Consider the following 24,425-nt stretch of genomic DNA (forward strand, 5'->3'; position numbering starts at 1 on the left):
TTCTTAATTATTTATTACAATTTGATCAACACGAGTTTTAAAAAATATAATAGAAAGTGAGTTGAAAAAATTAGCGGCATGTGAATTTCACTACCAAAAATGATTAAAGTGAGGAGAAATTTTTAGATACGGAGGGAGTATAACTTTTGGTTTGGAATCACCGTTCCATTAGAAATCCATAATCTGTATTTTCGTATTTCTTCCTTTTATTTTATCTTAATAAAATTATAAATTGTAATTATGAATTAATAACACAATTTGATAAATGAGATTAATTGAATAAACCTGACTTATGGATATGAGTATTTTTCGATTTTGATAAATCTATTGAATACATTAGAGTATTTTTATTGGACCAAATTATAGCACAACATGATATAATTAATATGTTTAATGTTGAGATTTAGATATCCAAGTATTTATATAATACTTCATTCATTTTATAAAATAGGAACTTTTGAAATGACACAGATTTTAAGAAAAGTAAGAAAGAGAGATAAAATATAAAAAATGTGTTTAGTGAAAAATGTCTATCTTTGAGAGAAAGAAGTTTTCTAAAATAAAATGTTTATTTTTAGAAAATGGTAAAAGATGAAAATAATTTATATTAAAAAAAAATGGAGGGAGTAGTATATAATTTTGTTTTTGTTGCAACATAAAAGCAGCCGAAACAAGATTTGAACAACTTAAATTAGAAAAATGAAATCCATGGTATACATTAACATGAAATAGTCGGGGAAGAGGTAGAACTATATGTCGCGGTGACAAAAATAAAAGAGAGAAAGATTCATCTTATTAATAGTAATATATTTTACGCTATCACTATTAATTGCAAAAATTAAATAGCTAATATTCGAAATCAATAGTAATATATTTTACGCTCTATATATGGCAGAATCCAAGTGAAAATGTATATCTCCTTCTCATATTTGTTTCTCACAATTATGGCTTCCAAGAGAATCATGAAAGAACTGGCGGAGTTGAAGAAAGACCCTCCTGCAGCTTGTAGTGCTGGTTCGTCTTCATCTTTTATTCATTTCCTAATTATTCTTTTATTTTCATCTCAACCTTTCGTGCTGTCCCAACTTTTTATACAGGGCCTGTTAATGATAACATGTTCGAATGGCAAGCCACTATTATGGGCCCTCCAGACAGTCCTTATGCTGGAGGAGTTTTTCTTGCAACTATTCATTTCCCGCCCGATTATGCATTCAAACCACCAAAGGTACTTGTGTACATCTGTTGACACTATTTTGACATTTTCTGTCCGTGAAACTGCACATACTTGTAGCATCATATTCACAAAGAATGCTTCGTAATTCTGATTTTTCACTCGTATTCTGTGAACAGGTAGCTTTCAAAACTAAAGTTTACCATCCAAATATCAACAGTCAAGGTAGCATTTGTCTGGATATTCTCAAGGCGCAATGGAGCCCTGCCCTCACAATTTCAAAGGTATTGTTTAGTTCGACTTGTAACTTTTTAACGGTGTTGTAACTTTTTACACATTTTTTATGGTGTAGGTGCTGCTTTCTATCTGTTCCTTGCTAACTGATCCAAACCCGGACGATCCCCTTGAGGCTGAGATTGCTAAACAATACAAGACTAACCGGAGCAAGTACGAGATCACTGCACGATCCTGGACTCAAAAGTATGCTATGGGTTGAAGTTACACCGAGTAGTAATAATAGTAGTAGAAAACAACAGCATATGCTGACACTTTAAACTCTAATCACTTTACTATATCTCCTAGTTATGGAAGGTCTAAAGAGGTTTTTCTACAATTGATTAATATATTTTGTATGATAATTTGATATATATATATATCTATAAATTATTAGTAGCTTTTTACTTATCCATTTGATGATTACAAAGTGTTTAAGCCCTTAAGTTATCAGTCATTTTTCATTTTTTGAGGGATTATTCATGCTACTCATGGCTTTTGCATTGGCTGAAAATTGAGTTGTAACTTGTTTTGATTATAGTTTTTTGTTTATGTAGGTTAAAAATTGTTTGTGGTTATGGATTTATGTTGTCACTTGTTACAGTTTTTTCTATTATAGATAAATTAAATGGGGCGATGCACTTCAACTGTAAATTACTCTATATTGGAGTAGATACTAGTTTTCATTTAGTAGAAAATAAGCTTTATCGCAAGTTGAAATATTAATCCAGCAAAATCAGATGCAAGCGTTTGGTAAATTTAAATAACACATTTATTCATTTTTGGATGACATCTCAATGATAATTTAATAGTACAAGTAGTTTCATGGCAAGCAAAATTATATTTGACCAAATCAGAATGACAGAATCTGCTATAAGCATTATTATTAAATTAAAGCCCAAATTTTTGCACGAAAAAGTGAAGAGGGAAAAGCAGCAGCCCGATGAAGATTGGAGGGAAAATCCTGATTGGAGGGGCAGCGTTAGCTATAGTTGTAGTTGTAAGGGTTGGTGTTGGTGGTGTTGGTGATTGGCACTCAAGTCCTCGTTCGCTACCCTTGCATACGCTGCTGAACAAGCCAGTCGGATACTTCCCGATCGTTGGAATATAGCTGAACAGCTGCTCAGCACAGTCATTGGTTGGATCATTGAGATCACTTGCAATAGGGCATGCCAATTCTTTCAGACCCGAACAACATGGTTCGGGAGGGTAATTTGGTCCCTTACACTGGCTCGTTATGATAGTGTAGTTTAGGTTCTCAATGTTTACAGGGCAAGCTGTTACAACCAAATTTACCATATATGTTAACTCTTTAACTAATAAACTCAACTCAATTTAACAGTGTTCATGATCACTTACGTTTCTTTATTTGAAGAAGAGTCCTTCCATTCCCAGCTTGGTGGCTGACTACAGCCGGGAGTTGAGCCGCGAAAATGATGAAGAGGAAGAGGACAAGATGAAGAAATGGATTGTGATTCATCGTACCTTAGTGAACTGAAATATATGCCTCGAATCCGAAAAGGAAGTAAGGATTGGATTCCTAACTATGCTTTGCTTTTGATTTCAACTTGTTTCTCTCAATTTATATTTGAGCAAAGTATAATTAAGATATTGTGATTAGAACATCAATAGAAGTGGAGAATGGCTAGACTGAGTCCTCGTGCTACTTGTTGCTCTTCATTTTATTTGTAAAAAAGCGATGACCAGATCAAGCTAAGATTACTCCCAAACCCCAATATGGAATAAAATTTATATATTTTACAAGAATATCTTTTGTTGTATATCAAGCTAGTTTGATTAGAAATATTAAAAATTATGAAATTGATATGGCTTTGTTCTTTAGATTAATGTTTGTAATTACACTCCAAAGAGTTTACGTTTTATTATAGAAGTTCAGTTTTGTTAGGACTATTGGAATCAAAATTAATTGTGTAGCTATGAAACCTAGAACGTAAACCTTTCTCATATTAATATATCCATCATGATTAAGATGACACACTTTTATTTTCAAATTGTCGTATAAAAAAAGAACGGTGACATACTTTTCGCAGAAAGAGTATTTTCCTACTCCATTATCATAATGCTCATTTGGTAAGGTATTTGTTATTTTTAATTGTCATTCTCGTTTGTTTCGGTCAAATTATTATGTCAACGGCATAGTTGATAGTTTTTTCCCTCAATAGGATTATAATTTAGGAAAGTCAAACAGGTAAAATAAGTTACAATCTGACCACCAATGACTTGGCCTGATCAAATAAAAAAGTACGTATACTACTAGAAAAGCAGCTCCGTCATGTTGATGATGAGATCAACTTAAAAATTGTTAATTCAATCGATTTTTTAAATACTAGGCGTTTGCCAAAACAGATGACACATGCACGTCCACTACGTAGCACTACTACGTATACACATTGGAACAAGGGGTACAATTGTGCCCGTGCCGCCAAAATTTTGTGCATCAATACTTTATTTGGTCCTATTTTCATAGATGGCCCAGCAGTAAGTTGGATCTTTTTCCAAGCTAGAAGCCCGAGTCTGGAACTTCCTAAGCACATGTCATATTCTTAAATTTTACTTCAACTTTCTCTTCTCCAAATTGATTTTGTTTTAATCTATATCACTTCTAATTCAATTTTATTTTATTCTCAATTCATATTTAAGTTTTATTAATTATTTTGTTTTTAACAAATATATTTATTAGTTTAACCTTTAACTTGCTCTTTTATAATTTAATTTGTATTCTTTCATATTTAAATTTCATTAACTATTTTTTAACAGATACTTGTATATATTTTTGTAGTTAAAAAAAACTCTATATTTTTAAAACTACCCTCCTCATTATATATTCATATCTATATTATATATTGCTAATTAACAAAATATGGATACTTGCATTTCAAATGTATAGTTTACGTGATACTTTAAAATAATTTATTTTTATTTAAAATGAAGTTTTTTGATAAAGAAAATACGGATAAAGATTTTATTTATAAAAATAAAATAATTGAAAAAACATAACAACGAAACCAAAAAAAAGTTAGAAACATTTTGAAATTTTAAGTCGTAATTATTTTTTGCACTACAAATTGAAAATCCTGGATACGCCACTGCATAGCAGACATCCTCGTCCCATTTTAGTAATTATATATAGATTAGAGTCCCTGTCCCGTGTAGGTTTTCTTTCTGTTATATTACCCCGTTCCACCCAAGATGTCCACAATCTTGGGTGGCACGGAATTTTAGAAAAAATATTTAGTGTAATATAGTAGAGAGAGGAAAGGTAGTTGGGTGTTTTATTGAGGAGAGGAAAGAGATTTATTTGTTTCTAAATATGAAAAGTGGACATTTTAAGTGGGACAAATTAAAAAAGAAAGGTGGACATTTTGAGTAATACGGATGTGTATTAACATTCCTTTTGTAATTGGGATTTATGTCATTATGAGAGTCACAACAACAAAAAATAACGAACAATTTTAATTATATTCCCTCTGTCCCTCATTAATTGTCCACTTTTGCCATTTTCGTCCGTCGCTCATTAATTGTCCATTTTCACTTTTACCATAAATGGTAAGTAGGTTCAACATTCCACTAACTTATTCCACTCACATTTTTTTATCAAACCAATTAAGAAAAGTGGGACCCATATTCCTCTAACTTTTTAACCCAATTTCCTTGACAATTCTTAAAACTCGTGCCGAAACCAAAGTAGACAATTAACGGGGGACGGAGGAAGTAGTAAGGATGCTAATTTGTGTGTATAATTATGCCACCGACACTTCGTAAAGTGTCCTTATTGTTGGTGTCCTAAGTCCCAACTAATATTAGAGGACACAAATAAAAGTGTACTAAAAAGTAAAAAAAAGAAGAAGATAATTTTCCATTAACTTATGGACGCTTTCTTTTGTGTCATAAATTATGATTGTTTAAAAAAAAAATTCAAACTCTAGTAATTGCGTCACAATTTTTGTGTCATTAAAATATAAGAATGAACATTCTATAAATAGAGACTCATGATCTGTAATTTTAGGTACTTTCAAAAGTGTGGAAAATCACATTATTCTAATTATATTTCGATAATATTACAACTTTATTGCAAGATTATAGCTGTAGAGGTAGTACTTTGAGATCGAACCACAGGAAGGGAGGAATATGATTTTTTAACTAGGCTAAACAAATGAAACCATTAATTGGTCAACGACGTGGAGGAAGGAGGAGACGTCGACCGAATTGGACTAAATCGGTGCGTCAAGGGACATGTAGTGGGAGACACGGTGGTCGAAGGACTTGAGCACCTGCTTGATTCCGTCGTTGGAGAGCTTATCGTACAATCTACCGTCGAATTGTTGAAAAACTTGAGTATATTATCGGAGATAGCCAGACAAAGAAGAAGGTGGAGGTTGAACCCTAATTTCTTGTTTTTAAAAATTTTCTGGACCAAATTTGTAAAATGATCATATTTTAGGACCAAAATTAGTCTTTAATTAATTATGAATTAGTATTATAATTAGGTCAAGGATTAGTTAATTAGCATTGACCGTTAGTTTTGGGACAGCGCCGTCCAAAGAGGACCATTTCCGGACTATTTTTGTTTGTTCGGGATTCACTAATCAAAAATTAAATGTTTTGGACCAAATTCGTAAAATGGTCATATGTTTAGGACCAAACATGAACTTTATTCTTCATATAAATTGATATGATCATCGTCGCTTGTTTGATGAACGATGAATAAGCAGCTATGAACGCGGGTGGATAAATGACGTTACAAATGGGATTGATGGACCGTTTGATAAGTTGTAATATAATGGATGACACTACAAGTGAGTATGTTAAATTTAGTTTGATAAGTGAATAAAAGCCTCAATGAATTCAAAACTCAAGAGTCAAGAGAGATAAAACTCATAATATTACTCACTTCAACCCAACTAAGATGACATACTTTGTTTTTAGTTTGTCCCAACTAAGATGATATTATTTCTAATTTTGAAAACAACAAAGTAACTTCAGTTTGTCCCTAAACCCTAACTTTCTTTCTCTAATTTATACACTCAAGCACTTTTTCTCAGATTAAAATATTCAAATCTCTTCCTCTCTCTATTTAATACTTACATTTATCTTTTCTCCCTCCAATTAAACACATCAACCAAAACTCCTAACATTTTATGCTGACTATAAATATGCCATTTTATCCGGAATAAATGGAGTATTATCTTTTTAGTTCAACAATGGGCATTTATAAAGCAAAATATCCTAAACATGAAAAATATAACTTAAAAAGAGAAAAAGTAAAAATGAACCCAATCAATAGCAGAAAAGAATATTGAAGCCAATTAATAACAAATACTGATCAACAATTTCTCATATACTTATTTAAATTGATTAGGAAAACAAATAAATACCAAAACAACTTAATAAATTTAGAAAATTCTAATTTATAAAAGAAAAACAAATCAAGCTGCAACACAAACATGATCAAAGGTTGAGTTTTCATAGCACAAACGCGAGTGCGAAAAATAACAGCCCAACCAAGATTGGGTGTCCTAATGCGACAAGAGTGGCAACGTTAGACGTGGGTGAGGGTGGTGGCAGGGAGCAGTAGAGTCCATCTTTGCCATCGCGGCATATACTGCTGAACAAGAAAGCCGGATATTGGCCCACCGTGGGGATGTAGCTGAAGAGCTTTTCAGCACAATCGTTGCTTCCATCATTGAGCTGATCCACAATAGGGCATGCCAACTCTTTATAAGCAGAACAACATTGGTCCGGAGGGTAATCTGGTCCTTTGCATTTGCTCGTTAGGATAGTATAGTTTAGGTGTTCAATGTCCACAGGGCAAGCTGTTCAGTTAGATAACATGTAATTAACTTCTTCATTCCAGAAAATATATTCGATTGGCTAGATAAGATTACTTATAGTTAGGTTACTGGTACAATAAAGATAAGCTATAATAAAATTTGTCTATGATTACATTAGTCATAGTAATGAGAATGAAATGAATAATAGTAATGAGATACAATCTAATCTTAATATTATGGAGGCGGACAATGATATGTTTTCACAAGCCAAGCTTTTGAGAAAAATGTAACTGAACAAGAGATAAGATTAGTCATGATCTTTAATTACAAGTTTAATTACAAGTAATGATGCACCGAACGGCCCTTTACTATACTAGCAAGTTTACTAATATGTGTTGCTGGGAACCATGAAAAATGCATTTGCGACATTTGGGAATAAAATAAATTGAAACTATTTATTTAACTTTAGTTGAGCTAAAATAAAGATACACCTTAATTAGCACTAATTGGTATGATGTATAAAGGTTTATATACTACTAAAACTTACGTTTCGAAATCTGAAGGAGACTCCTTCCATTCCCAACTTGGTGCCCAACAACAGCATCTGCACATCAACACACCAAAAACTAATTTCAGATATACTATATTCTAATTTTTGCTCTTTTGTTTTTCTGTTTCCAATAAACCTGAAATTAAGACAGAACATGAGAGTGGAGCCGCCAAAATTAAGAGGAAGAACACAAGTTGGATCTGATGGGATGAATTCATCACTGAATTAGTAGTTTATGCTCAATAAACTTGGAATTGCAAACTCTCTCTAACTTACAACAACAAACCTACTACTTCTACGTTTTTCATTCGAAAGCATAAATTTTGAAAGTGGAAAATGGTCAGTTGGAGTCAACCCAGACGACCCCCTGCCTTTTGCAACGCGTTTTGTAGCCAACCAATTGTAGATATTATATGACCCACACACATACTATACTATTAATACCTTTGTTTTGACAATTCAATATATTAATACCTTGTTATTTTGGGTTGATTTGACAATTCAATATATTATCTTAATATTCACTAAACCTTTTGATATTGAATGATACAAATTTTAATATAAAAAATTAAATAACTATACTATGTTGATTTGAAGATCAATAAATAGAAAGAAAAAAATGTAAGAAAAAAAATGGTGAATCATATTATCAAAAATAAAAAGTGACAAATTTTTATAAACATATACAAAAATGTTATGAGAAATAATTTCTACAAATTAAACCTCCAAAACACATAATTCAAAATCCGCCTGACAAGTATGATAAAACTCCAAGGAAAATAAAGTTCAAATCTTCAAAAAAGTGGTTATGCTACATAAACTATTTACCCCCTAAGAAAATTAACCCTAAATGCAAAAAGGAAACACAGCAGAAAATAAGAAAACATAAAAATTTGTCAATTTGAGATTATCTATCTTTGAACATGAATATATCAAATTATTGACTCCTAATTAGACTTTCCTTCCTTACTAATTTGTCCTTTTATAAGTATTAGCTACCTTGCGACTTGGTTAGTTGGGGACCAGATTTCTCCCCTTTATTAATATATTCTCTTTTTTTTTCCATTTCTTGTGTTTGTCGTTTCCTATTTTTTGTATATTCCCCAATTATTTATTTTTATTATCCTCCACTTATTTACTTTTGCTATTATCTTAAGTGTTACGTTAAATATATATATAAAAAATTAATTTAAGATCATTAAATAATAATCTTTGCAATCTAGGAATCCATGTAAAATTACATCATATTATAAGTTTATTGTTTTCGTTCGCTCTCCACTTGTTTACTTTTCTTGTTTCCCTAATTTTATTATAAATTTATATAAAAAATTATTTTAAATCATTTAATAATGATTTTTGCAATCATATCATATAAATACATCGGTTCTTTTGACATCGACGTTGCTTTTAACAATAGCCATCGTATGTATCTCTAGTTAACATTGATCACCCTCTAACTATTTCTTTCTCATCGTACATCTCTCTCACCCCTACTGCTAACAGTGGCGGATCGGGGGCCAAAGGGGGCGGTCGCCCCCTCCGTGCGACTAATTTCCTCTTATCCGGACGTAAATTTACCATGTCCGCCCCCTCCGTTTGCCCCCTTCGTTTATAAGTCCTGGATCCGCCACTGACTGCTAATGTCGTAATTGTTTTTAACGACAACGATATAAAAAATACTCCAACTGTTAATAGTAATTTGGGTTCCCCAAACACAAAAATTCTAGCTTCGCCTATGCTATTATCATTGATAGGAATTTTATTCTACCACCAGAAAAAAAAAATTCAAAATATTGATTGGTCGGGTGTAGAAATTTATTTTGATAGTACTTGTATATTTTAAATATCAAGTTAGGAATTTAAAAAAAATAAAAAATTCATGATAGCGGATTTTTCATGAATCACACAGAATTTGCTACACTTTGACCCGACACGGATTTTAAAAAATGTAATGAAAAGTGAGTTGAAAAAGTTAGTAGGATGTGGGTCCTACTTTTAAAGCATTAGTTTTATAATAAAATGTGAGTAGGAATGAGTTAGTGGAATATGAGGTCCACTACCAAAAATGATAAAAATGAAGTGTATCAAATTTTCAGGGACGGACCGAAATAGTAATATGTATCAAATTTTTAGGGACTGATAATGGGGTTGCAGGTTACACGTTTCTGGTATGTGTTAGAAAAATATCTCCAGGTGTCTAAGGACAATGATTTAGTACTTTACATAATTTTCAAACTATTTTGCCCTTTTATCAATTTTTGTTTAAAAAGATATTTTAGTCTCTATATTTTATTACCCTCTCTCATTCTTCTCCCTGTTTTCTCCCGATTTTTATCTCTCATTATTTTAATTTCTCCCTCATTTATTTCTCTATCTCCCTTCTAGTGGTGCTTAAACGGTTCTCCGGTTCTCGGTTAACCGAAACCAGAACCGGAACCGACCGATTAATTGAGGAACCAGAATCGAATTTTTCGGTTCCGGTTCCGGTACCGGTTCCAACTTTTTAAAGAACACCGGTTCCGGTTCGGAACCGGAACCGACCGGTTCCTAACCGGGAACCGGATTATAATTCAATTTTATTTTTTTATAATTTCATATACTAAAAAAATCTAATTTATTGAATTAATTTTGAATTAAAGTAAAATAATTTGAAACATTGAGTGATTTTAGATTTAAATGTTTAATCTGTGATACTTTGAATCTACAATTATTTCCCTAATCCATTTTTTATGAACTAACTACAATGAGTAGAACATCATAAGTTTGTTTTTAATTTTCAAAAGAACTTATACAAATACAATATCATTTCATATGATATATTTATTACAAATTTATGTAACAATTCATTTAACATACGATTTTAACATATTTGTGAATAATTTATTAAGTGTTCCGGTATAAACCAAATAGTCACAACAATATCAATTAGTATTGGAAATTCCAATGAATACTATGTTTAGCCAAAAAAGGGAAAATGAAATTCAATTTTAAACTCATTTTTTAAAAAAAAATTGCTAAAGTTTAGAACTCTTATTTTTGTATTAGTAAAAAATTGCTAACATAAACTAGTCCGACCCGACCTACTACACTTGGCATCACTCTTATCCATATATGAATATTATTGTATTGTTGGTTTGTATTTTGTGCATTTATTTTAATTTTTAGGTATTATTTGTTATAGTTCTAGATGTTGGATTATTATTTTTTTTAGTATTGAACTATTTAAAATTATACATAAATTCGGATTAAAATTACACATCAGTTCCGGTTCGGAACCGGAATCGACCGATTCTTAACCGGCCGGTTCCAAACCGGAACCGATCGGTTCCGGTTCCGGTTCTTGAATTTATGAAAATTTAAAACCGGTTAACCGGTCAACCGGTCCGGTTAGAACCGGAACTGGCCGAATAAGCAGGCCTCCCTTCTCTTAATTTCTTTTATTTTAAAGAGTAAATAAACATACACATAAAATAAAATATCATAACAATAGTTTAATTTGATATATATTATTTTAAAATAAATTAGAATGAAAAGTTATAAATATTAAAAAATATATTTAAAAAATTTGAGTCAGATTTTATATATTGCCCTAGAAGTTTATAAACAAACAAAATATTCAAAATATAAAAACTCAAAATAAAATAAATCGATGATTGTATTCGTCTCTCTCAAAAAACAACTAAAGACTGAAACATGAAACATTTATGTATAAATAGAAAATTGTCTTCCAATCAATAATCTCATAAGAATACGCACTTTCTACTTTTGGAAATTGTTTACTCTCTATTGAGGTGAGACTCATTCTCCACTAAAAATACTTTAATTAATTTTTCTTTTAATCTCTTTTTTACTTTACCAATTGTGCATTAAAATTTATGCATAACTAAAAGTGCATATTCTTGTGGGACGGAGTAGTATATGATAGTAGTAATAACATTTTATTTTTGAGGGAACATCTTTTTTAGTACATCAACTATCCCAAATGAGAAAATTTAGTCTGTAACATTTCATAATATCTTTTGAGGTTAAGCTAATATCAATTCAACTACTTTTTGGCTATTTCCAATATTTTTATGACCAAAGTATCCTTAAGGCCATGAAGGACAATTCAATCTATTTATCCTCTCATTTTCATTAAAGTATGTTTCTTTCTTTATTCATCCACTTTCTTCTTTCTTCTAATTTATTTGGGATTAAGTTTAATAGTTTTTTATACTACTACTACTACTACTACTACTATTATTATTATTATTATTATTATTATTATTATTATTATTATTATTATTATTATTATTATTATTATTATTATATATCATACCTTATTTGGATATTATGATATACTCCCTTCGTTCCGCTTTAGCAGTCCCATTGATTTTTCTGCCATCTTTTTGTAAAAATGATAAAAAAAAATAGTTAAAGAGGAGAAATGGTAAATTAAGAGAGAGAATAATATAGAGAATAGTCTTATCTACATTATTGTCTCTCTTATTTTACCATTTCTCCACTTTAACTATTTTTTTTTATCATTTTTACAAAAAGAGGGCAGAAAAGTCAATGAGACTGCTAAAGCGGGACGGAGGGAGTAACTTTCTAGTGCTAGTTAATACTCTTATATGGTTACATTCTCAATTATTTAGATATAATTAAGATAAATATTTTATTTTAATGAATCTCGTGATTTTATTAAACTGAAAATTTAAGTTAAATCATAATATATAATATATACTGCATTGAAATAAAAACGTAATAAAGTAGAAAAAATATGATTCACAAATAGTCAAAGGAATAGATATGAGAACTATGAACAATTTTCATGATGTTATTGTAAATGACCTAATGATAATGTTAAGACGCGACACTGCGATATTAAACAATGGATAGCAACTATTAATTTTTTATTTAATTAAACAACCATAGATTTAAATTAATCATATGTATTCAACTAAGAATGCCATTGTCACTTTTATTAAATTGATTATTGATAATTTCAACTAATTTTTTTAGACTACAATTTCTACATAAGTGTATATAAAATAAAACTTAGCTCTTTGAATTATTTAAGATTCAGTGTATGTTAATGAATTTTAATTTATTTTTAATTGTCGATTTTGTATTGCACTTAAAAACAACATATTCTTCTATGTAGAGCTTTAAGATTGAAAAATTAATATACCATCTAATAAATTGAACTAATTTTATATACAGATATTGTATAAGTATAATGTTTACATATATTTATACCTAAGCTATTTCACTATTAATTTTAAATATAGAACAATGATTTAAAATATTACAAACAAGAAAAACTAAACGTAAATAATTAATAGTAATAGAATTTTAATATCATTAAGATATTTTTATTTTAAAATTATAATTAGAGGGAATGTCTTTTTTTTACATCAACTATTTCAAATTACATATTTTAATGAAAATGAGAGGATAAATAGATTGAAAATTGCCCTACGTATCGTACTACTTATTTCAGTTGTTTTTTATTTTAGTTTTGTTAATACAATTTGTTTACTTATTTCATGTTTTATTTATTCAAAGAATTGAAAGTTCTATAGCCTTTACTTCTTTTTCTATCTTTTTTATTAGAAAAATTGAATTACTTTTTTTATTTACTTTTGTTCAAACAATTAGAAGAATAGGTGTTATTATCTTTTTTATTTGTTAAAACAGTTGAAAAAATAAATTTATATACTTCTTGATCAAATTCTCAAATAATAAAAGAATTACTTTAAATCTATTTTATCTATTTTGAAGCAATTATACTCACATCTATATAAAACATTTATCACTAGTAAAATATCTAAACTTTTTAAAAATAATTGACATTTTGCATAATTATATATATCAACAAGTTTCAATTCTAAGATCGATCTGTTAATCTATTAAAAAATAATTAAAAATTTTACTCAAATATTTTATGCCAAATATAATTTATTTCCTAGTTATATAATTTATGTCTATATACGACACTTTTAAGAGAACAAAAAGGATTGTTTGGACTTTTGAACTTTCATAATTGTTTTCCGTATCCTCGAATTAAAAGTTCTGGATACGCCACTGCTTAAGGATACTTTGGTTATGAAAATATTGGAAATAGCCAAAAAGTAGTTGAATTGATATTGACTTATAGTTGATGGACCTCAAAATATATTACTCCCTCCGTCTCACTTTAGGAGTCCCGGTTGAGTTCGGCACGAATTTTAAGAAATACAAAGGAAAGTTAGTGAAAAAAGATAGTGAAATGTGGGTCCTACTTTTATATATTAGTTTTATAATAAAATGTGAGTGGAAAAAGGTGAGTGGAATGTGGGGCCTATTACCAATTATGGAAGATTCCAACCGGGGCTCCTAAAGTGGGATACCCGAAAGTAGTAAACCGGGACTCCTAAAGTGGGACGGAGGGAGTATGAAATGTTACGGACCAAATATGCTCATTTGGGATAGTTGGTGTACTCCCTCCGTTCTGCGGTAGTTGAGTCATTTTGCCATTTCGGTACGTTCCATAGTAGTTGAGTCATTTTCTTTTGTAGCAAAAGTCAACACATTTCTTATCTCTTACTTTACTCTCTCTTAATTTATTCTTTCTTCATCTCTCTACTTTTTTCACTTTTTACTTTATTGTTTCTTTATTTAACCCATTTAACACAATTTTTCTTAAATCTCGTACCGAAAAGAAACGCCTCTACTACCGCGGAACGGATCGAGTACTTAAAAAAAAATACATGTTGGCATTACCGTTTGAAACTTGAAAGTAATAGTGAGAGTCGGATGATGGGACGACATAGACTTCGGATACAATCAGCTCGATATTATTAAGACATACTAGTATTATTTCATGAAAACTCAAATCAATATATAAACGACACATTATAATGAAAATGAAAATAAAAATAAAAAACCAAATCATAACAAGACTTGGTAAAGTAACGGTTGCATGTCTAGCGCCGCATGTTGTCCTAACAATGTGTTATTCACAAAAACAGAAGCCACACACCCTTCCCATCTAAATCTTTGTTTTCATCACAATCACTCTCTTTCTTCTTCTTCTTCTTCCAATCCCAACAATCTCACGCCATGGAAAGAAAAGACGACGACGGCCCCGCCGACGACCCTGCAGTCGACGAGGCGATGGCCCTAGACGCGGACGTGGTCGACAATCTAGAAGAAGCCGGAGACGAAATCGAAAAGGGCGAGCCCTCTTCCGCGGGCGAGGAAGGCGAATTCCCCGAGGATCTCAAGGAATACGCCCGCAAGGCCCTCGTCGACCTCCGATCCAAAGTGGAGCTCGCCGTGTGGATGAACAAGCTCGTCAAAAACTCGAGCAAAACCAACGACACCCCCCCAAAGCAACACCACCACCACCACCACCACCACCACCACCACAATCACCACCACCACCACAAAGGGAAGGGCAAAATGCAAGAGAAAGACGAGCAAGGCTCAGACTCAGAAGAAGCAGAAGCAGAAGCAGAAGCAGAAGCAGAAGGAGGAGATGCTAACGCGGAGGCGACGGACGTGGACATAAACGTGTCCCTGTGGGGAGTGCCGCTGCTGCCGAGCAAAGGGGACAAGACGACCGACGTTTTGCTGCTGAAGTTCCTTCGCGCCAAGGACTTCAGGGCGGGGGAGGCGTTCGAGATGCTGAGGAGCTGCCTGGAGTGGAGGAAGAAGAACAAGATCGACGAGATCATGCACGAGGATTTCGGGAGTGAGTATGATAGTGTGAGCTACATGAAGGGGCTGGACAGGCATGGGCATCCGGTTTGCTACAATGTGTACGGGGTGTTTGCGGATGAGGAGATTTATAATAGGACGTTTGGGAATGAAGGAGGGAGGGATAGGTTTCTTAGATGGAGGCTGCAGCTGCTCGAGAAGGAGATTCTCAAGCTCGATTTCTCCCCCGGGGGGATCTCCACCTTGTTGCAGGTTAATGATCTCAAGGACATGCCCGGCCCGTCTAGGCGCGACCTCAGGCACGCCACCAGGGACGCTGTCGCTGTTCTCCAGGATAACTACCCCGAGTTCGTCTCCAGAAATGTGAGCTTTTCCTAATCTTTTTCTCATTATTGAAATGTTCGGTAAGTGGACGATGCAGTGTTAGAGGACAATGAGATCCACAAAATAGTGTACATTGTTAATTCTAGTAGTATAAGTTGTAAATAAACTGATGTGTGTTAGTTCAAAAGTTTCATGATTTAGATTTGGCTAATTTTAAGGGACATACTTGATATTTTTGTAGGACGAAGGGTGTAACATGGTGAGTTAAATTTATTGGTGACTAACTTATTGATAGTGTGATTTTTGTGTGTAGATCTTTGTGAATGTTCCATTCTGGTACTATGCGTTCAATGCGGTTCTATCGCCGTTCCTAACGCAAACGACGAAGAACAAATTCGTGTTTAGCCGTCCATCGAGGGTGACAGAAACGCTAGTCAAGTAAGAAAATTAAAGATGGTTTAGTGCATGTATTAGTGAAATTTGAGGTGAGTATAAGAAATGCAGGTTCATCGCCGCTGAGGAGATACCTATTGCCTATGGAGGACTGCTACGAGAAGAGGATCTTGAGTTCTCGACCAAGGATGCGGCTTCTGAGACCGTCATCAAGCCCGGAGCAACTGAATGTATTGAGATCCCCGCACCAACGGTAGGTAACCAATGTTATGATTACATCATAGGGTCCTATTCCCCTAAGACAGTTACTAAAATGAGTGCTGAGAACCATATCAGTTCGCTGATTCATTAATATTAATTAACATTACAAAACATATCAGTGAAACTTAAATAGAGTTTGTTGATTTATGAATATCAGTACGGTTTTGTTATATTGAAAGTGAGTAACTGATATATTTTGTTATGCTAACTGATATTAATGAATCAACGAACTGATTGGTTTTCAAGTTCTCATTTTAATGTATTATTGGAAAAATGTAACATACAGATTGGAGTTACAATCGTATGGGACGTGGCGATAGTAGGGTGGGAGGTGAACTACAAGGAGGAATTTGTGCCGTCAGATGAGAAGTCATACACGTTGATCGTAAAGAAGCAACGGAAAATAAGCTGGCAACAGGATCCCATGCGGAATTCTTTCACCAACAAGGAAGTTGGTAAGCTGGTCATCACGGTCGAGAATGGTATGTTCAAAAGGAAGAGAGTTCTCTACAGATATAAGATCAAGAATAGTGAATCAACTTCCACTTCTTCATCATGATGCCTCCAACCATATTTTAGCATGTTAATTTTCTTTTAATGGGATAAAATAGGTGTTTTTGACAATGGTTTTAGTTACATTCTTGGTTCAGATTCATTTAGGTATAATTGGTAGCATATGCAAGTAGAGACAAGTTCATCTATTATGGGAGAGTGTCGCATTCCCTAAATAAGATTATGAGAAAAACTGATTTTTTTGTCTCGATGTTTTATTTTGTCATTTTGATAGGAAACAATTAATATAACTGCTTAGTTTTACAACTTGCTGTATTTTGTCATGTAATTTGAATCAAGGTTGTTAAGTCCACTTTTGCAAGAAAATTAGAAATTTTTTTAATAAACAAATCGAAGATTTGACTTAAGAAATATAGTCACTCTCACAAGTTTATAAACATAAAACAATAACAAAAATCAATATAGGCAAAACTAATTAAATATGAATACTCTAATAAGTTAATAGTAGAAAAAAACATTATTTGTAATATACTAGGTGATACGGGTTTGATACAAAATTTATAAAGGGCAAACTACCTCATAAATTTTGCAAATTTTCAGTTTTTTTCCATGAACTATGAAAATAGCATACAAAATCATGAACTTATCAACCGTGCGCCGTTTTCCTATGTCGGCTATTCTGACTACGAAGCGAGATGACGTGTCTTTTTGGCTTACATGGATATTGAGTCGGTGATGACTTGTTAAATCTAATCCTGATTAAGACGACACATTTCTTAGTCGGCACGAGATTTAGAGTTGTTGATTAATACTCCATTCGTCACATAAAATTATCAACATTTGAAATAACATGTAACTTAATACATAATTGGTAAAATAAGAGAGATGAGAAGAAAGGTAGTAAAATAGTATTAGTGGATAGTGAGACCAACATTATTAGTTTGGTAGCTATGATAACTATAGATTATATTATTTAACCTACATTATTGATCATTTGGTAGTATAGATTATTTATTTCTAAAGCCTATGATTAAGGACGAACCATTTTAAAACCAGACAAATCTATATTTTACACAAATACCCTCATATTAACCTTTTTTTTACACAAATATCGTTTCTTTCTTTCTTTTTCCTACGTTCGTTCCATCATTCACAAAAACTGAATCTATGAGATCTCCTAATGAGATAATTACCAATTTTAATTCTAATAGAAAATAATAACCTCAAATCTAACTAAATCCTAACAAATACCTAATTACTAATTTTAATTCTAATAATATAGCAAAATCAAATATGTTTAGACAACATAAATTCCGTCATTTTGGATATATTGTCATCTTTAAATTAACATTTAAAATATAATAAAATCATTTTATCCAAAACAATATCGATTTTTGTCACATTATAATATTTTTTATTTTGACCATTGTGGAAAAATTGCGAGAAAATAAAAATTTATAATTTTATATTCCAATTTCAAAAGTTAGAATAAACCCATTATCCAAAACTAAAATTAAATCTCTTCTAATGCTTATAACATCATTATCCAAAACTAAAATTAAATCTACACCCTTAGATTTTAAAATGAGTGGATGAGATTAAAGCCCACAAATTTCAATAAATAGTAGACAAAATATCAACAAAAGGGTAATATCGTCATTATATTATCATATGATAATTTTCGTGGGTTTTTTTATATCAACATAGTGTATTACAAATATCAACAATATGGCATGGAGATATCAACACAACAAGAAAATATCAACACAATTTTATTGATGTTTTACATATACTATATTGAGATTTTACATACACTCTATTGAAATTTCTTTTTGCATTTGTGATAAAATCTGCTTATCAACATTTATGAAAATTGAAATATAAATTATCAAATTTCATCACTCGAATATGGTCGGAATATATGCAATTGAGATCTCGTTGGAATCCTTATAAAATTATCTTTAAATCGAGATAATTATGTAAGTTTAAAGTTTAGAGATGATTTTGATGAGAGATAATTGACATTAATACTCTTTAAATTTATGTACTAATTATTTAAATTTAAAATATAATACAATTATCATTATTTTAATCATTAGATCTCTTAATCTAATGACTAAAAATTAATTTTATATTTGAATTATTAATTAGTTAGCAATTCATACTCTACTATCAGATATCAAATTATTACTATCTCCATCTCCCAAAATTTGTCCCACTTTGAATCGGCACGGATTTTAAGAAATGTAATGGAAAGTGAGTTGAAAAAGTTAGTGGATTGTGAGTCCTACTTTTCTATATTAGTTTTATAGTAATAAAATATGAGTATGAATGATTTAGTGGAATATGAGGCCCAGTATAAAAAATGGTAAAAATAAAATGAGACAAATTTTAGGAGACAGACGGAATTGGAAAAATAGGACAAATTTTCAGGGATAGAGTAGTATAATAAAACTAATAGTATTATTTTTTTTCACATACTTGCTTTCCAGTATAAAACATTTTTTAAATCAGCATCAATTAAATAGGCGTACTATTGGATCAATAATACAATCAAAATTATATAGCAACTTGGCTATTCTAATTGGAGTATATACAATAAAGTCTGTTTGATGGACTTACCGAATAAGGGGATCCAATTCCTCCACGTAACATACACCCGGCTTCAATTCATTCATGGAATCCTCAACCGAAAATGTAGCTTCTGTATCGAATCGATTGCAATTCATCAGTACTTGTTTAGCGTCAGTTGATCTCAAAAAAACAGCCATGGCATCCAAGGTCGCCGTCATCGGCAGCGGCAGTGAGCAGCATCACCCTTCTTCTCATATTTTTCAAGTAAATTTTGTTTAAATTAGCTCGTATTAAACCGATTTACTGGCGATCACGCACTTGATGCATCGCAATTTCTCAGTTTCAGGAGCAGTCTGCGCGTCGATTCTCGCTAAGAACGGTATATCCGTCACCATTTTCGAGTCCGCCAGAGGCCCCGGCGGCCGCATGTCGCAGCGAAGGTTTTGGATTTTTGTTGTTTATTTCTTCTACTCTGCTTGAGTGCAGAAGAATGATTCAGCCATTTATTTATATTTATTTGTGGCTGGATTGTTTAGAGAACATTGTGAGGATGGGAGAGAGCTATCGTTCGACCATGGTGCGCCCTATTTTACTTTGAATGCCGCCAATTCAGAACTGCAGAGTCTAGTTAATGCCTGGGAATCAAGAGGTCTAGTGGCTCACTGGAAAGCTAAATTTGGCTCTTTTGATTATAGCTCGAGAAGTTTTGTCAACGTTGATGAGGTTAGCTCAGATTTTTGAGTAGCTGTGTTTCCTGCCTCTTTTGGTTCCTATAATGCGTGATCATGCTTGAGTTCTTGAGAAAATAAAATGTGTTTATCGATTCGTTTGGCTTGATTTATTGTTAGAAATCAGATCGTCATTCAATATCAACATCTTTGTACTAGTAGGATTATAGAAGCATTGTTGTACTGCTTTGCTTTGAGGATGTGTGGAAAACTGTCACAATTATGTTTACTGTAAGTAGCTTCTATGTACAGGTATTTTTGTTCTCTCTTGTGCTTGTATGAAGTGGATAAGACTGCAAACTTTTGTTATCTCTAGTGGGGAATTCTCCGAATTTTGGGGCGCCACATGCTTCCTCCAGTTTGTCAACAGTATTTAGGACTCAACATGAAAAACCTTCAATACTACCAGTTATCATTTATGGTAATTCCAAATAAGGCCATAGTATTGCCAAAACAACAGTAAATATGTGTGTGTACTAGGTATTGATGCATTTTTCTTTTAACCTTGGGAATTCATGTTTTACGTGTCACGTTCTGGATGAGCTGTATTCATGCACTGATGACTTTCGTATCCCATGAAAGTTATTATAGAAGAGAATGTATTCCTTCCTGATGTTTAGATTGATTCAGGATCAGGAAGTGAACACGAGATATGTTGGTGTGCCGGGGATGAACTCTGTCTGCAAAGCATTATGCCAAGAGCCCGGTATAGAATTTAGGTTCACTAATTCTGTTCTTTGGGCACTCTGGTTCAAGTGTTCATAACTTTTTTCTGTTTTTCTTTTTCAATTAGGGATTGAAACCAGGTTTGGACACACTATTGGAAGGTTGGATTGGTTGATGGATCAAAATGCATGGTCGTTGACGAGCATCGATGGACAAGATGTTGGCCATTTTATGGGAGTGGTAGCAACAGACAAGAACACATTTTTGTCTAGGTTTACAGATGTCACTGGAAAACAGCCACCTATTGGTATAATTAACGATTTTAGAATGACTTGTACAGTGATCTGTACAGTGTTCAGTGTACATATCTGCTTGTGGTGTTGGTGTTGTTTCTCATATGTAAATACTAGAATATGTCGTTTTCGCATATTCTTCAAAATCTGACATTGCATTAGCCAATCAATTCTGATAACAGTCAGCAAAATAGAGTTTTAGGTTAGGAGTGAAGGTTGGGGGAGTGGGCAAGAGTAAGGGTGTGAGAGATAGGATATAGGTTGTTAGGATTAGGGGTCTGTTAGTAGTTATCTTGGTATACGAGTACAGTTTGAGTCAATAAATAGCTTACAACTGGGAAGCTAGAGTCTACCTTAGTTTCCTTGGCTTGCATGTTCCATTCAAATAAATATTTATTCTTGATTTTCTTGACAATTGCCTGTACAAAATTCCATTTCTTTTTATAATATTAACCAATGAATTCTCACTCTTGTGAAGTTGTTCAAATGGAGTTCAATGAATGACTTGACATATGTTATATTTATCTGCATTCTTGTCTTCTGTCAGCTAGTTACTGGTCAAGCCTTGCGTATTACTCCTTATTCCACCAACCAGTTTATATGTATCTGTTACTCTTGTGACTCCAGATTGGATGTCAGCAATGTCGTATACTTCCCATTAATCTAGTTGCTTATTTTATGTAGATCTGAGTTCAGATTCAGGAGACAGCTTTCAGATAAAAGAAATTCCAGCGTCTCCTCGCTTTGCTCTTATGCTGGCATTTTCAGAACCACTTTCATCTGTAAGTGTGTTCAATGTTCATTCCAGCGTCTCCTCGCTTCCAATTTCTGTTGAGCTCCTTCTATACTTCTATATGGTCCTGTTGTTACTGAACTACAAGTTTTGTGAATGTAAATCCGAGTCAATGCAGAGATTCCCTTCCTATGGTCACATCATACATCACCGAATTTTAACAATTTCTTCATCTTTTAACTCTCTTATGGCTAGATACCTATAAAAGGTTTTTCATTCAAGAACTCTGAAATTCTAAGCTGGGCTCATTGTGACAGCAGCAAGCCGGGACGTTCAACTACTAGGTTGGTATGATTTGGAATATGCTTACAAACTTTTTCTCTTGAATTTCTCTTCTTTTTTCCCTTTGCCCCTTGCAGTAACACAAGTTTCCTCCCTTCATGTGTAGTGAGCGCTGGGTGCTGCACTCTACTGCCAAATATGCGGAGCTCATCATCTCTCAAGCAGGACTCCAGAAGCCTTCCCCTGCATTATTGACAAAAGTGGCTGAGGAACTATTTCAAGAATTCCAGAGAACCGGCATTGACATAGCACAGCCTTTTTTCAAGAAAGCTCATAGATGGTTTGCATCATTCTATTGTTATCCGTTTACACTAATCTTGAATAGTAAACTAGGATGTACATAATATTATCCATTGCGATGGGGCATATTCATCCCACAGCCTTCCTGATGATGAATATGCCCAATACTATTTAGTCCAATTATAGGCTAGCCAATGCTACTTTATACTCTAGATATTGAGATTGAGAACATTTATTCCTTTGTTTCCCATGAGTTACTAAATGCCTGCGAAATGGGAATGTCTTCAGGGGAAGTGCCTTCCCGGCTGTCAGCATTGCACGAGAGGAGAAATGCTTGTGGGTAGAAAAGAGGAGGTTAGCAATATGCGGTGACTTCTGCATGATGCCTAATGTTGAAGGTGCAATATCTAGCGGCATTGCTGCAGCTGCTAAGTTCGTTGAAATGCTCGCTACTTAATTGGTATTTTGATAGTCAGTGGCTTATGAATTTTTCTCTACATATTTCTATTGCCAATGTGCATGCTGCTTACATTTTTACGTTCTAGCCTTCTAGGGGTAATGGGGCATTGTGTTTCCCCTTATTGATTGCTTTACAAGCATGGAAATTCGTCATGTCACATAGTATAATCTATGGGGCATTTACCATTCAAGATTGATAATATACATTATTGGGCATATTCATCATCATAACTGGGACTTTTTTCACTCGTATCCCTTGCAATTATATCTGTTTACACTAATCTTGAATTGTAAACTCTTGTGTACATGGCAATGCGATAATTTGTTCTTTTGAAAATCTCATTACCTATCTTTCCTTGAGTTTACATGTTACCCGATCTAGTAAAATACCTACTCAATATTTTTCTTCACCAGTATTTTAGAATTTTTGGATCTATCAAAAAGACCTTTTAAATTCATATCCCAATTTGTAAATTGTAGTTCCAAATATGATGGTAATGGTAAAAATATCAAAACTAAAATAGCTTGAACTGGTGTTTCCTGATTCCAACCAAATAATGGAGGTACTTGGATGATTCTATTCGAGTCCAATATATTTGCGATTGAGTAGTACTCTTTTTATCCACAGCCAATAGTCATATTTTTTTTATTTTAATCTATCTATAAAATTTGTCATTCTTCATTCAACAAAGCTTCACATATTTAAATGAGGACGATTTTAAAATCATGTAAATTACATGTCTATTAAATAGAGAATAGAGAAATTCTTCAGAAAAAACTTTTATGCTAAAAAGAATTTGATTCAGAATGTAGCATGGTAAATATGCGCACTCCCAGAAAATCAATTGGACAAAGAGATCAAACTTTTGATTACGGTTAGCGGTGAAATTGAATCTTCGGCTTTGGAGATAGAGACAGTTGTTCTCTTCTATCTAACACATTCTCATATAGCCTTCGCGCGTCAAGTAGAATTTTGGTTGCCGCTGATTCCAGTGTTATAATATCTCGTTTTATGGTTTCTTAGAAATTAGGGTTCTTGTTACAGCTTTCTGAGGAATTTGAGTGGAAGCGCGAATATTGTGATAATCGAATTGCTCTTTTCAGACTTTTGCATGGAGTGGGTTTTGGAGGGTTTTCGTTTCGTTTGTAGCTCTCTAACTGCTGGACTATTGATTGTTTTCAAGGGCTGTAACCTTGATTTTGAAATTACTGGGTTGTCGTTGTGTAATTGATGGATGTTCACTTTTTCCTTCCTTCCATTGATTTTTAAAACGTCATAGATCAGGAGAAAAAGAAATTCCATTAATTGTCTCCCAACATGCCCAGGTACATCTTATAAGAATGATCACTTGATTTCAGAAATAATTCTATATAGTTTTGTAAATTTGTAAATTTGTTATGCCTCCTGCCGCATTTGAATAAAATCA

General features: G+C 32.8%; 5 protein-coding genes across 8 annotated transcripts; 3 read left to right on the plus strand and 2 right to left on the minus strand.

The window, feature by feature from the left end:
* The first annotated feature begins 944 nt into the window (after positions 1-944).
* On the plus strand, positions 945-1,751 carry LOC125214932 (ubiquitin-conjugating enzyme E2 11). Of its 3 annotated transcripts, none has more exons than XM_048116166.1 (4): positions 945-1,026; positions 1,083-1,225; positions 1,351-1,455; positions 1,524-1,751. In XM_048116166.1, exons 1-4 carry the CDS (start codon positions 945-947, stop codon positions 1,665-1,667), a joined length of 474 nt encoding a protein of 157 aa, XP_047972123.1. In that variant the 3' UTR covers positions 1,668-1,751. The 3 variants fall into 3 exon arrangements, with proteins under 3 accessions (XP_047972123.1, XP_047972124.1, XP_047972125.1); XM_048116167.1 differs by having other exon boundaries at positions 945-1,014; positions 1,098-1,225; positions 1,351-1,488; XM_048116168.1 differs by having other exon boundaries at positions 945-1,014; positions 1,098-1,225.
* A 469-nt stretch (positions 1,752-2,220) lies between these two features.
* Positions 2,221-2,996, minus strand: LOC125210418 (GPI-anchored protein LLG1-like). The gene is made up of 2 exons (XM_048109978.1): positions 2,804-2,996; positions 2,221-2,721 (listed from the first exon to the last, which is right to left on the minus strand). Exons 1-2 carry the CDS (start codon positions 2,922-2,924, stop codon positions 2,336-2,338), a joined length of 507 nt encoding a protein of 168 aa, XP_047965935.1. The 5' UTR covers positions 2,925-2,996; the 3' UTR covers positions 2,221-2,335.
* A 3,750-nt stretch (positions 2,997-6,746) lies between these two features.
* Positions 6,747-8,168, minus strand: LOC125215874 (GPI-anchored protein LLG1-like). Its single transcript, XM_048117451.1, has 3 exons — positions 7,923-8,168; positions 7,784-7,840; positions 6,747-7,278 (listed from the first exon to the last, which is right to left on the minus strand). The coding sequence occupies exons 1-3, from the start codon at positions 8,002-8,004 to the stop codon at positions 6,929-6,931; spliced, it is 489 nt and encodes a 162-aa protein (XP_047973408.1). The 5' UTR covers positions 8,005-8,168; the 3' UTR covers positions 6,747-6,928.
* Positions 8,169-14,872: 6,704 nt separating this feature from the next.
* On the plus strand, positions 14,873-17,183 carry LOC125210677 (patellin-4-like). The gene is made up of 4 exons (XM_048110238.1): positions 14,873-15,835; positions 16,110-16,234; positions 16,301-16,442; positions 16,737-17,183. The coding sequence occupies exons 1-4, from the start codon at positions 14,873-14,875 to the stop codon at positions 17,007-17,009; spliced, it is 1,503 nt and encodes a 500-aa protein (XP_047966195.1). The 3' UTR covers positions 17,010-17,183.
* A 2,383-nt stretch (positions 17,184-19,566) lies between these two features.
* LOC125212296 (renalase) lies at positions 19,567-23,244 on the plus strand. 2 transcript variants are annotated; one of them, XM_048112417.1, is made up of 9 exons: positions 19,567-19,766; positions 19,878-19,977; positions 20,074-20,260; positions 20,896-20,971; positions 21,059-21,238; positions 21,909-22,006; positions 22,213-22,301; positions 22,406-22,579; positions 22,828-23,244. In XM_048112417.1, exons 1-9 carry the CDS (start codon positions 19,640-19,642, stop codon positions 22,994-22,996), a joined length of 1,200 nt encoding a protein of 399 aa, XP_047968374.1. In that variant the 5' UTR covers positions 19,567-19,639; the 3' UTR covers positions 22,997-23,244. The 2 variants fall into 2 exon arrangements, with proteins under 2 accessions (XP_047968374.1, XP_047968375.1); XM_048112418.1 differs by having other exon boundaries at positions 19,568-19,801.
* Positions 23,245-24,425: the final 1,181 nt, after the last annotated feature.

The sequence above is a fragment of the Salvia hispanica genome, chromosome 3 (genome assembly GCF_023119035.1).
Source record: "Salvia hispanica cultivar TCC Black 2014 chromosome 3, UniMelb_Shisp_WGS_1.0, whole genome shotgun sequence".
NCBI classification, from domain to species: domain Eukaryota; kingdom Viridiplantae; phylum Streptophyta; class Magnoliopsida; order Lamiales; family Lamiaceae; genus Salvia; species Salvia hispanica.